Genomic DNA, 13125 nt, shown 5'->3' with positions numbered 1-13125 from the left:
TGTCTTGAATAACGTCCTTGTGCAATTTAATGAATTTCACCATTTAATGTAAAGGAAGACGTATGTACAACCAGTTACAACATAATGCTGAGGGGGTATAACAGGACATGACTAATTCTGCTCGAGGCTGTTGCTAAACTGCACAGAAGAGGTTATATCTGAGCCAGAATGTGGCTTTGTCAGGCATAGAGAGGGGTGCAATTAACACTGGCGAAGTGTGTGGCTTGTTCAGGGAACCAGGACAGTCTGTTCTGACTTCTATACAACAAGGATTAAAAAACAAACAAACAAACAAAACTAGGTCTCCTAATCTGTGAACTCCTGTTCCAATGTTATTTTACTTTATCTTTTTTTCTGCCTGGCCTCTCTCTTTCCTGCATCTTTGCTTAGGCATTCATTTTTTTTTTAATTTTATTTTATTATGTTAGTCACCATACAATACATCATAAGTTTTTGATGTAGTGATCCACGATTCATTGTTTTCATATAACACCCAGTGCTCCATGCAGTACGTGCCCTCCTTAATACCCATTACCGGGCTAACCCATCCCCCCCACCCCCCTCCCCTCTAAAACCCTCTGTTTGTTTCTCAGAGTCCAAGTCTCTCATGGTTCATCTCTCCCTCCGATTTCCACCCCCCTTCATTTTTCCCTTCCTTCTCCTGATGTCCTCCATGTTATTCCTTATGTTCCACAAGTAAGTGAAACCATATGATAATTGACTTTCTCTGCTTGACTTATTTCACTTAGCATAATCTCCTCCAGTCCCATCCATGTTGATGTAAAAGTTTGATATTCATCCTTTCTGGTGGCTGAATAATATTCCATTGTATATATGGACCACATCTTCTTTATCCATTCATCTGTTGAAGGGCATCTCAGCTCTTTCCACAGTTTGGCTATTGCGGACATTGCTGCTATGAACATTAGGGTGCATATGGCCCTTCTTTTCACTACATCTGTGTCTTTGGGGTAAATACCCAGGAGGGCAATTGCTGGGTCATAGGGTAGCTCTATTTTTTAATTTTCTGAGGCACCTCCACACTGTTTTCCAAAGTGGCTGTACCAACTTGCATTCCCACCAATAGTGTAAGAGGGTTCCCCTTTCTCCACAACCTCTCCAACATGTGTTGTTTCTTGCCTTGTCAATTTTTGCCATTCTAACCGGTGTAAGGTGGTATCTCAGTGTGGTTTTGATTTGAATTTCCCTGATGGCTAATGATGATGAACATTTTTTCATGTGTCTGTTAGCCATTTATATTGCTTAGGCATTCTTGAGCAAAAAGTACCAATGGTAAGAGGACATAGACCAAAAGTGAGCTGGTGGCTGGAAATCAGTTAACAGGTAGATGAACCACACACAGATAAACAACATCCAACTCAAATGTTGTTTCCTTTTGAAATACCTCACATTTTCATTATCGAAGATCTCACTGGTTTTACCTTTAGAAGCAAAAAGGGCCAAAAGGGGAATCTTATTTCACTTTGTCTTAAACAATTATCTATTGACACATGCTGGGCACCTTTACTCGGATAGTTGCTGATAGGAGAGAGAAAGGATAAATCAGTCAGTGTTTCATGTCTCAAGGAGCTTGCAACCCAATACATAGGAAAGACAAGGCTTTCTACACACACAGCAGTGAAATAGTGCTTGAGCCTGGATGTTCTGCTTACCAAACTTGTGGAATAGGTAGGTAAGTGTTCACGGAGAAAAGAAATCAAGGTGGCCTGGAGAAGGCTTCATGGTCAATGTGGAATTGAATTAAGGCCTTGAGGATATCAAAAGAGAAACTGAGAATTGAACCAACTTGCTTGATTCTTGGGAGCAAATAAGAAGTCCGGGCCTTGGGACTACCAACAGAGTGGACTGCATCAGCTGCAAAAGGGTTAACTTTTCATTGCTAGGGAAACTGCATTCCTTACAACCTGCTCCAACCTGGACTTAATTTGTTATCAGATTCTTCTATGGAAAGTGCATTTCCCAGGTTGACTTCCTGCCAGTGGAATCTGTGGTGCTCTTCAGGGTTCACCTGGGTTGGCCCCAGTCCCAGCAGGACTGCGGGTGGGTGATGAAGCTTCCTGCAGGCGAGAGGCTGGACCAAGCCGAGAGGCTGCGTTACTGTGCCAGACCGTACCTAACGAAGCCGGTAGTTACACTCTTAGGGAAAGTCTGGGGGGACTCCTGTCCCTAGGCATTAATTAAAAGGCATTTCAGACGGCAGAGCTTACCTCTACCCAAACAAGAAGTCTCTGAAGAAAAGCAAGCATCACACCCAGCTAACCTGTTGATGGACTTGGACTGTTCAATGTGTTCTAAACTGTTCCCAGCTCCCTGGAATCCTCCCACTAGAACTAAACACAGATACTGTTTATTGCCTGTGGAAGGGGTGTTCTGTGCCTGTAGTGATGCATTTGGAAAACAGTACCTGTTCAAGTGAGATGACCTGAGATGTGGGAAGTACAGGAAGTAGCAATAAAGAAAATGCAGGAATCCCAGCCAGAGGGCTCCAGCTGCAGAGGGAGAAAGTCACTAGGAGGAAATACGCTCTGTTCATCTTCCCCAGAGCACAGCAGCAAGTTAATGTGGTCTTTTCTTTCTCCTGTCAATATTACGGGGATGCACAGAGGAAGAGATTCAGAGGTGGAAAGGTCCCTGAACCCAGAAGATGACATGTGTTTCTGGCTTATCTGTAGCACACAGGAGCACCTCATCTTTTTTACAGGCAGGGTTCAGCCATGTCAGGTTCCCACGTGGTCAGGGACTGACTGGCGTATTAAGGCCATGTGGGTTTGTGTGCGATGACTAAGTCTTTAGACAATATTGCATATTATTGCCTTTTCCAATCTAAGAGAACATGATTGCCACCTTAACGTTAGATGTTACATACATTTTTTCCCCTTCAAACCCTCCATGACCATTAGCTTACATTACAGATAGGTTGCTTCTAATAATAATTTTATTAGTATGGAATCCTAACTAGTCAAGCTCAAAATCCACAGAATAATGCAAGTAAGTGTTTTATTTCTTTGTAATGCTGGGGTATTTTGGGGGGGGTGGGGTTGGGGAGAGTGTCTTAAAATCCATTGTACTAATTAATCATGTTTTACCAAGTTTTACATACTTATGTCAAATATTCCTATTTGTAGAATAGCAATAACCATTTCTCCAATTACAAAAGTAGTAAATGTTCATTGTTAAAAAGTACTGTAGTGAGGGGCGCCTGGTGGCTCAGTCGGTTAAGCATCCGACTCTTGATTTCGGCTCAGGTCATGATCTCAGGGCCTGGGACTGAGCCCCCACCTAAGGCTCTGTACTCAGTGTAGAGTCTGCTTGAGGATTTCTCTCTCCCTCTGCCCTTCCCCACTCACGCATGCGCGTGCACGCTCTCTTTCTCTCAAAAATAAATCTTAAAAAAAAAAAACCTTCTGTAATGATAGTATCTACCTAGAAGAAAAGTAAAATTTTCCATAAACCCACCACTTAATAATGTCTGTATTAATGTTTTGATTATATGCAATCTCATACTTAACTCTGTGCTACATGTGTATGTTTACAAAAATGGGACATATTCTTTTAATTTGCTTCTTCCTTGTAACAATGTCTTTCATTCATTTTATTTATTCAGTAAATACCTGTTGAGCACCAACTATGTGCTAGTCAGTCCCTGTTCTAAGTGCAGGGGAGAATGCAGTGAAAAAAAACAAGGGAAAACACACATTTCACATGCATCTTTCTAGAACAATAATGTTAAATATCTACATAATTATTTTAACAGTTGCATAGTATTCTATTGTATAGATTTATCAGAATTTATGAAATCATCTCCCATTTTGGGATATTGAGATGTTATTTATGATTGTTAGGTTTTCTTAAATATGGAGAGACTATGCATTGACCATTTGTGAATCTGAATTCATGTCAAAATTATCTCTGCTAATAACAGGGTTCTGCTGGTAGTGCCACTTTAAAATGATTTTATAAACACTGATATGCTACGTGGCAGATGTGGCTACAAAGACCAATGTGGGCCCAGCAGCCTCTCATTTGAAGGGTGTCTGGAGATCCTGGAGGTGTTTCAGGCTGTTTGCAACTTCACATCTGTCTCCGTTAGGCCAAAGACTGCTCAAAAGCAAGGTTCCAGTCCTTATAAGTGGACCCTAACTTAGCATTTTGGCTGTTGTTTCTTCTCAACCCTTTATAGTTATGCAGTGATGTGTGATGCTGGGCTTCTATGGATTCTGGAAGCATTTCTTCTGCTCTCTTTGATGGAAATTGCCACTCTCTTGTTCTCTGTCCAACAACCAGCAGGCCACCTTCCTGCCATCTGTGTGAGCCCCCCACACAGTGACATGAGATGATGTCATAGGATCTGTTTGTTGGTGGTTTCAGCACACTGCTTGATCTTCCATACAAAGCAAAACATAGCCCAGATGAAGTGCAGAATTTTATAGCTTCTAGAGATTACAACCCTATTTTATGAACAAGGACACCAAGTATAGAGAGGTTGCGTGATTGGCCGAAAGTCCCATAGTTAGTGATAGAGCTGGAACAAGCAGTTGGGATTTCATTCATTCATTCATTCATTCATCCATTCATTCATTCATTTGAAAGAGAAAGAGCGAGCACATGCACGAGTGGGGGGAGGGGCAAAGTGAGGGAGAGAGAATCTCAAGCAGACTCCATGCTAAGCACGGAGCTCATCACAGGGCTCTATCCCATAACCCTGAGATCATGACCTGAGCAAAAATAAAAAATCAGACGCTTGACCAACTGAGCAACCCAGGCACCCCTAGAAGTTGGGATTTCTACATCCTCATTTGGTGCTTTTCTAGGGAGTCAGCTATTCCAAGATTGTGTTCCATTAAAGTAGGTAATAGACCAGGGAACACCATTGCTTTGAAGCACTTCTATTTGGCCTCCAGATACAATATCATCAGTACCAAACTCTGTTTGCCAAACATGGAGCTTTTCATTTAATTCTCTACTTTGTTAATCAGGGAAGGACTTTTTAAGTAGCATGCTACAGACAGAGCAGAATTCAGTGACTATTCTCAATCTTGGTGTGCTTTCCTCCAACAGGCTGGTAAATGACCTTGGTCTTTAGGTTTATGATTGAAATGTCTCACCACACCAGTTCTGCAAAGCCAGCCATAACAAATGGTGTGTTTCTAAGATGAAACAGGCCCACTGGGTTTATGATCACTTTACTTGGGTCATAGACCCACTTGGATTGTCTGATAGATTTCAGTCAGATTTTCTGGAAGTCACATTTTCTTCTCTTGGAGTCTGATTTACAAATAAACTCAGTGGCAAAGAAATAAGCTTTGTGATACTGATGGCTTTTGTAAGGCCAACTGCAAATTATCTTTGTTAATGGAGCAGAGCAGTTTTATAGCAGTATATCTGAAGTTGCATATCATCATTTTTGGGTTTGGACTTAGAGCGCAGTTTTTGAGGACATAATGGTTAAGAGCCCCAGACTCTAGGGCCAACTGCTTTGGGTTACCTGCTGGCTCTGGGACTTATTGTGTAGCCTTAGGGAAGTTTACTTAACCTCTCTGTGCTTCTATTTCCTCAACTGCAAAATGGGAATAATGACAATAGTACTAATGCCAGATAGTTGTTAGGAAGTTTAAATGAGCTAATATTTGCAAGGTACCTAGAATACTGTTGGGCATGTGATAAACACCATGTAAGTGTTTGTTATTATTATTATTCTGACATTTTCATTCCATTCAGTCATTTATTCAACAATTTATTGGAACATCTCCTATGTGCTAGGCACAGTGGTAGATGATAAAAGATTCTCAAGCCCTCAAAGGATCTCAATAGTTTAGTGGGCAGAGAATATAACAGGCTCACCTCAAAGATACTGTAGGTTTGGTTCCACACAACCAGGTAAAGTGAATACTGCAATCAGGTGAGTCAAATGACTTCTTTTGTTTCCTAGCACATATAAAAGTTGTATTTATATTATACTGTAGTCTGCTAAGTATACAATAGCATTATGTCTTTAAAAAAATAAAGTATATACCTTTATTTAAAAAAAAATCTTTGTTGCTAAAAAACGCTAATCATCATCTGAGCTTTCAGTGAGTCGTAATCTCTTTGCTGGTGGAGGGTCTTGCCTCCGTGTTGGTGGCTGCTGACTGATCAGGGTGGTGGTTCCTGAAGGCTGGGGTTTCTTAAAGGCAGTTTCTTAAAATAAGATAACAGTGAAGTCGGCCTCATCGATGGACTCTTCTATTCGTGAAGGATTTCTCTGTAGTGTGTGATTCTGTATGAAAGTGTTGATATTTTGACCTCTTCCCATGGATGTTCTTAATGACATCTAGAATCATGAATCCTTTCCAGGAGGTTTTCAGTTTACTTTGCCCAGAGCCATCAGAGGAATCACTATCTATGGCCTTGTGAAATGTGAATTAAATAACATCTAATTTAATTTATGTTATAAATTTTATAATTTAATTTATAAATTATGGAATTTATTTATTTAAGATTTTTTACTTGTTCATTTGAGAGAGGCAGAGACAGAGCACAAGCAGGGGGAGAGTCAGAGGGAGAGGAAGAAGCAGACTCCCCGCTGAGTTGGGAGCCTGACATGGGGCTCAATCCCAGGACCTGGAGATCATGACCTGAGCCGAAGGCAGACGCCCAACGATCTGAGCCACCCAGGCGCCCCTAAATTATGGAATTTAATTAAGAATGAAATAATAAGACTTGAGAGTTGAAATTACTCCTGGGTGATCAGGTGCACTGTCAATGAGCAGTAATATTTTGAAAGGAATCTTTTTTTTTTTTTTTGAGTAGTAGGTCTCAATAGTGGGGTTAAAATATTCAGTAAACCATGTTATAAACAGATGTGCTATCATCCAGGCTTTGCTATTCCATTTATAGAGTACAGGGAAAGTAGACTGAGCATAATTCTTAAGGGACCTAGGTTTTTCAGAGTGGTCAATGCGCACTGGCTTCAACTTAAAATCACCAGCTGCATTAGCTTCTAACAAGAGAGTCAGATTGTCCTTTGAAGCTTTGGAGCCAGGCACTAACTTCTCTGTAGCTACGAAAGTCCTAAATGACATCTCCTTCCAAGAGAAGGCTGTGTCATCTACATTGAAAATTTATTTAGTTATTTAGTGTAGCCACCTTCATTAATTCTCTCAGCTAGACCTTCTGTGTAACCTGCTGCAGCTTCTACATCAGCACCTGCTGCTTCACCTTTTACTTTTATGTTATGGAGATGGCTTCTTTCCTGAAACCTCAAAACCAGCCTCTTCTCTTCCAAACTTTTCTTCTCCAGCTTCCTTACCTCTCTCAGCTTTCACAGAACTGAAGAGAGTTAAGGCGTTGCTCTGGATTAGGCTTTGGCTTAAGGAAATGTTGTGGCTGGTTTGATCTGTCCAGACCGCTGAAACTTTCTCTACATTGGCAATAAAACTGTTTCACTTTCTTTTCATTGTGTTTTCACTGAAGTAGCACTTTTGATTTCCTTTAAGAACTTCTCCTCTGCATTCACAACTTGGCTGTCTGGTGCAGGAGGCCTAGCTCTGGGCCTGTCTTGGCTTTCAACATGCCTTCTGCATAAAGCTTAATTATTTCTAGCTTTTTAAAGTGAGAGTTGTGTGACTCCTTTCACCTGAATACTCAGAGGCCATTGTAGATTTATTAATTGGCCTAATTTCAATATTGTCATGTCTCAGGGGACAGGGAGGCCTAAAGAGGGGAAGAGAGACCTGGGATTGGCCAGTCTGTGGAGCAATCAACAGACACATTTATTGATTAAGTTTGCAGTCTTATATGGGCACAGTACATGGTACCAAAACAAATACCATAGTAACAGCAAAGATCACTGATCAAAGATCACCATAACAAATGTGATAATAATGAAAAAGTTGGAAATATTACAAGAATTACCAAAATGTGACACAAAGTGAGCAAACGCTGTTGGAAAAATGGCACTGATAGACTTGCTAGATAGAGTGCTGCCACAAACCTTCATTTGTCAAAAATGCAGTATCTGGGGTGCCTGGCTGGCCCAGTCGGTAGAGCATGCAACTCTTGATCTTGGGGTTGTGAGTTTGAGTCCCACATTGGGTGAAGAGTTTACTTAAAAATAAAATCTTTTAAAAAATGCAGTATCTGCAAAGCACAATAAAGCAAAACACAGTAAAACAAGGTATGCCTGTAACGCAAACCAGGACACTGTAATTATACAGAAAGGAGAGTGCTATGGTGGGGGGTAGTGCAGTGGTGGTATAGGCAAAGAAGCACCTGAAAGGAAAGACTCCCCAGGGGAAATCTGAACTGGGGCATGAAGGATGAAGAGGAGTTGGCCAGTGGGCATCAGTGGTGGGCATTCCAGGCATGTACACAAGCACAAAGGCCTGAAAGAATGGCAGAATTAATGGAATACATAAAAAGTGTAGGCGATGGTTGGGAATAGTCATGGAGACACACAGGTAGGGACCAGAGGAAAGGCCTCCTATATCCTACAAAGGTGGCTGTAGGAGATAATCAGCACCCAAAGTAGGAAGTGGCCAGGCCACTTCTGAGCACCCACAGAGAGGGAACCCAGCAGGTGGAGGAGGTTGCAAGGAGCAGGAAGGGCAGTGGGCATACCTGGTATAAGCAGTTACATCTGTTACTAGGAGACTGGAGACTGGCCCAGGTGCCGCGCTGCTCATCCATCCATACAGCTCCTCTCCGAAAGTGAAATGGTTATTTATGGACACTTGACATTGTTTGCAGTATGCTTCCAGGGGACCACAACACTCACAGAAACAGGTCATTTCGTTGTTTTATTTAACGTTACTGAAAAGGAGATGCATTCTGGGTAGTTTTCACCCATCAAAACTAGGTAAACAAAACCAAACCTTAAAAATGCATACTTTGGTTGTGATTTCTTTTTAAGAAGAAAATGTAAATATATTTTTTTACTAAAATGTCAAATTATTGCTATGAACATAGGTTTTACCTGTTCTTCTCTTTCTATTTTTTCTTACAGTAATTATCTTTAATTTTTCTAAATCATCTTAAAGGAGCATCTGAAATAAAACTTTAAGATTGGACCCCTAAATAGTCCAAAACACGATGTAACATTTTTAACACTTTCTTATATAAACATTACCTGAATTCATGGTACAGATATCATACTCATATTATTAAAATAGAGTTAAATAATAGTTCATATTAAGATAGAACTTTAAATTCCAATTCCATTATAATCTGAGTCTAATGAAAGCTTTATAAAGCAGTTGGGGAAGGTATTATGAGGATTCGCAGAAATGAACCAAAAATTTTAAATTCCGTTTCAAAATCTGCATTAAAATCAAATACAAGACAGAAAAAATATATATTACTAAGTTAGAATCTTTTTGTGAGTTTTTAAAATATTTTACTAGTACTTTAATGTGCATGTTTTGTCTCTTCAAAGCGCTGTCCAACTACTGTCCATTTTTGTATTTATCCTCTTTTTATATTGAGAGATGGAAAGTCAGGAAATCACCTCCCACCCACCTTTATTCATGAAGAAAATTACAATGAGTAGTTTAATGTCTTGGGCATGATGGGGTTTTGGGATATAGGTGAGGTTCAACGGGGTGGAGTCCGGAGCCGAGGACTCCTGGTGTCGATTCCGCGCAGAGCAATGGAGCTGCCCTACGTGTGCCACTCACGACAGAAGCCCTATTCTTGAGACGTCTTTGGTGCAAAATGGTGGTTTATTAAAGCATGGAGACAGGACCCGTGGGCAGAAAGAGCTGCTGGCCCAGGGTCATAGGGGTGGCTGATTATATACCATGGGGTTGGGGAAGGTTAGGAAAAGGGAGGTTTCAAAAGGATTTTTGTATATTAAAGAACACTCACAGGATACCAGAGGCCTTGCCATTGTCAAGGTTGTTTACACCTCTAGTAAGGCATTAACATTAAGATAGTTGGGAACTCCCTGGAAGAATGTCACACATGTCCCACCCAGGAGTGGGGGATGGGGGGAGGTTGCAGGCTGTCTGCTGACGCTTTGTCTTCAGCCAGCCTTCTGTTCCCTCATCAGACATGGCCACACAGCTAACTGAGGAGAGCAAATATGGAACAGCCAGACCCCCTAACTCCCAGACCATTATTTCTCTTTTCCCTTAACCTTGCTGAACAGAAGGAAATTGGTGCCATCTGTGTGGGCCTGAAGAACTGCTCATTCAGTAAATAATGAGCAGATGTATAAATATTTTATATGCTGTGTATCATTTTAGACATGGGAACTTGTATACTACACAGAACGGAGCTGGCCACGAACAGGGGAGTGAGTGGAGTAAACCAACGATCAGGACCCCAGGACAGAAGTGTGCTGGGGGAGGAAGGCCAGGGCAGATGGATGCTGGGGAGAGTCTTAAACCTGGCCTGGGGGTTAGGAAAAACTTCCTGGCAGAGCTCCTGGGCAGAACGTTGACGAGCTGAGGCTGCTGGACTGGAGGGCTGTCATTGTGTGCAGAAGCAGGCACTGGAGATAAAGAGTGTGGCACTTTTGGAAAAACTCCCAGTATCATCATCCAGGCCACCAACTGTGGCCTGGGGGTGTGGATCCTCTCCTGGGAGAGGAAGCTGGGAGTGGAAGGAGGTCAACAGAAGTAGGCCTGTTAAGGGCTTAGAGTTTGTGCTGTAAACAAGCAATGGTGAGCTGCTAGGGGTAGGTGGGGGAAGTGGTGATCAGACTTCCATTTTTAAACCATCACCCTGAAGTGCTTTGGAGAAGAGAGGGTCTGGGGGACATGAGGCAGGGGAACTTGAGGAGAAGAGGTGAGTTATGACACTGCTGTTATCCTCTGCCTAAGTTCATTGTGAAGGCCTGAATAGAGAGCAGTAGAAATAGAAAGAATGAATGGATTCCAGAAATGTTCCGATAAAATCAACCGACCCTAAATGACTGATCAGATGTAGGCGAAGGGTCAGATCTGGGTTGAAGAAGTTGAAGATGTTGAATTTGAAGTGCCTGTGGAATATTCAGTTGGAAATCCAGAGCCACTGGATAATTGAATCCAGATTTCAGGGAAGATCTGGCTGCAGATGTATGTGTGGGAATCATCTGATACAGGTGCTAGCTGAAGCCAAGGCTGTGGGAGAAGTACCCGCATGAGAGGGACTGTGGATGTGGAAAAGGGAGCAGATGGTGGACCCCTGGGAACACCACAGTTGACAGGGGTGGTGGGACAAAAAAAAAAAACAAAAAACAGGCAAGACCAGAGAGTATTGTATCACTTAAGCCAAGGAGGGGGCATTGGTCAGCAGTATGAATCCCCACAGCTCAGGTGAGACAAGGATTGAGCAAGCTAGCAGCTTTCTGCAACATCAAATCTAAACTTCCCCTAATGCCATGGCACCTACCCCACTCGTGGCCTTATTACTCCCCAACAGCCCCTCTGCTTATGGACCCACAAAGAAGCCACTGCATTCCCTCACTCATATTCACCCCTCTCCCAGAATGCCCTGCTCCTCACCCCTTCACGTGTCTTAGCCCCAGCATGCCCCAAATGCTCTGCTCTGGAGACTTGTTTGTATTTCACTCTACTTAACACCCAATTATATGCAGTCTGGTGGTATTGGCTACAGATTCATGAAGTGTGAATCTTCTTGTAGGCTGTTTGAGGTAAGGGTCTTATTTTTATTCTTCCTTCGTGGCCTTTGTAGTCTGCGGTATCGTTGAGCAGACTGTCTTTGCTCTGGAAGAGCTCTCTGGTTGATCCAAATAGGACTTGAGCTTAGCCAGTTCATGAGAATTCTTCAAGAAGATGACCTTTTGGCTGTCTCAGCAGAAGAGCTGGAGCATACCCTGTGCACAAGAGATCATTCTAAGGTAACATCTTGGTTGATTGATGGCCACATCAGCTCAGGGAGGAGTGCATGGGGACAGAGGCCAGGAATGAAGGGGAGACCCTTACTCAGAGCCAGCACCAGGATGGCTGGAGATGTGTGCCTGCACCAACATCATGAGGCCAATATGTAGTTTCCTCCCAGACAGGCTCTCAAACTTGACAGCGGGCCCTTTGAAGCCTATTTCTAGAAGCACAGCACACTCTGGCCCAGTGAAAGTAGTGCTGTCTATGGGGGTGACCACTGGACAGGAGTTTCTGAAGTTAATGATACAAAAATTACACCCTATCACCACTGCTGTGTCTGTGGTGGCTGCTCTCAGATGAAGGGAAGATTTTATGGCAGGGAAGGGGCAGTTGCTAAGCACAGGACAAAAAAAGAATCCTTTCTCTTTCTGAGCATTAGTTTAGAATTTTTCATGACCTGCCCTTCCAAAGAGGAATTTAGATCCTTTTCACCCACAGATAGATGACCTAGATCTTGGTAGCATTCTCATCACTGACAGAGATGAGGGATCGTATCTTGAGTCAGAGGCCATTATGGTAGTGCCGCAGCAACAACCAGGTCTCTCTGTGGGTATGGGGCTGCACACTCCAGAGGATGGAGTTATTAAGGAGACCCTGAGGCTGGTGTGGCGGCATTTTAAAGATCCTTGGAAAAGAAAGCCTCATTTGCAGGAGAAATAATGATTCTGCCAATTTTTTTTTCCTGTGCATCCTTTCCTTTGAAGCAACCTCTCCTTGTTTATTTTCTGTAAGTATGAGAGACGTAGAAATAATTTTCTGAAAAGAACTTGTCCACATAAAGCCATGAGGTGAGGCTGGTAATATGAAGACTGGAGGAACTCTTGGGGTCAGAGCTCTGCAGACGGGGTTTTCTGGAAAATGACAATAAAGCAGCATCATGATCTGTCCTTTCTCCCTCAGAACAGACAGATGCCAGTTGCTTCCCAGGTCTGCATCGTGCTCGGTTCCAACCATTAGGCAACCAAAACCCAAGTTTTCAGTCCTTAGAAATTCGCTTGTGTTACTGGTTTGTAAGAACTTGCTATTGTCCTAGACACCCTATTTTGAGGAGACAAACATGAGCAGAAATCGTGCAGTCATGTGTTATTTAACTTTGGATGTGGAATTGTCTCTAACTGGTTTGGTCACCCAGAGATGATGGAAACACCCTTGATCTTAGATGGCAATGCTATGGTGGGGCCTACCCGGGAGTATCATTAGGGATTCTTTCCTCTACAGTTCATATCCCCCAGTGACTCAC

The 13125-nt window shown here is 42.5% G+C and overlaps 1 protein-coding gene across 7 annotated transcripts in view; it reads left to right on the top strand.

Annotated features, from left to right (window-relative positions):
- The window catches only part of PAQR8 (progestin and adipoQ receptor family member 8), a 115499-nt gene that overhangs the window by 96240 nt on the left and 6134 nt on the right, over positions 1-13125 (top strand). For 2 of the 7 annotated variants that reach the window (XR_003521771.2, XM_027604159.2), the window contains exon 1: positions 11601-11842. The exons of the other annotated variants lie outside the window; for them this stretch is intronic. Coding sequence is in view for 1 of the 2 variants with exons in the window: in XM_027604159.2 (XP_027459960.1) it covers positions 11759-11842 (84 nt within the window). In the remaining variant the exon portion in view is untranslated. Of the gene's footprint in view, positions 1-11600; positions 11843-13125 lie in introns of those variants that run through there. 7 annotated transcript variants of the gene reach the window in all.

The sequence above is a fragment of the Zalophus californianus genome, chromosome 7 (genome assembly GCF_009762305.2).
Source record: "Zalophus californianus isolate mZalCal1 chromosome 7, mZalCal1.pri.v2, whole genome shotgun sequence".
NCBI lineage: Eukaryota > Metazoa > Chordata > Mammalia > Carnivora > Otariidae > Zalophus > Zalophus californianus.
This window is presented reverse-complemented; position numbering and strand designations above follow the sequence as displayed.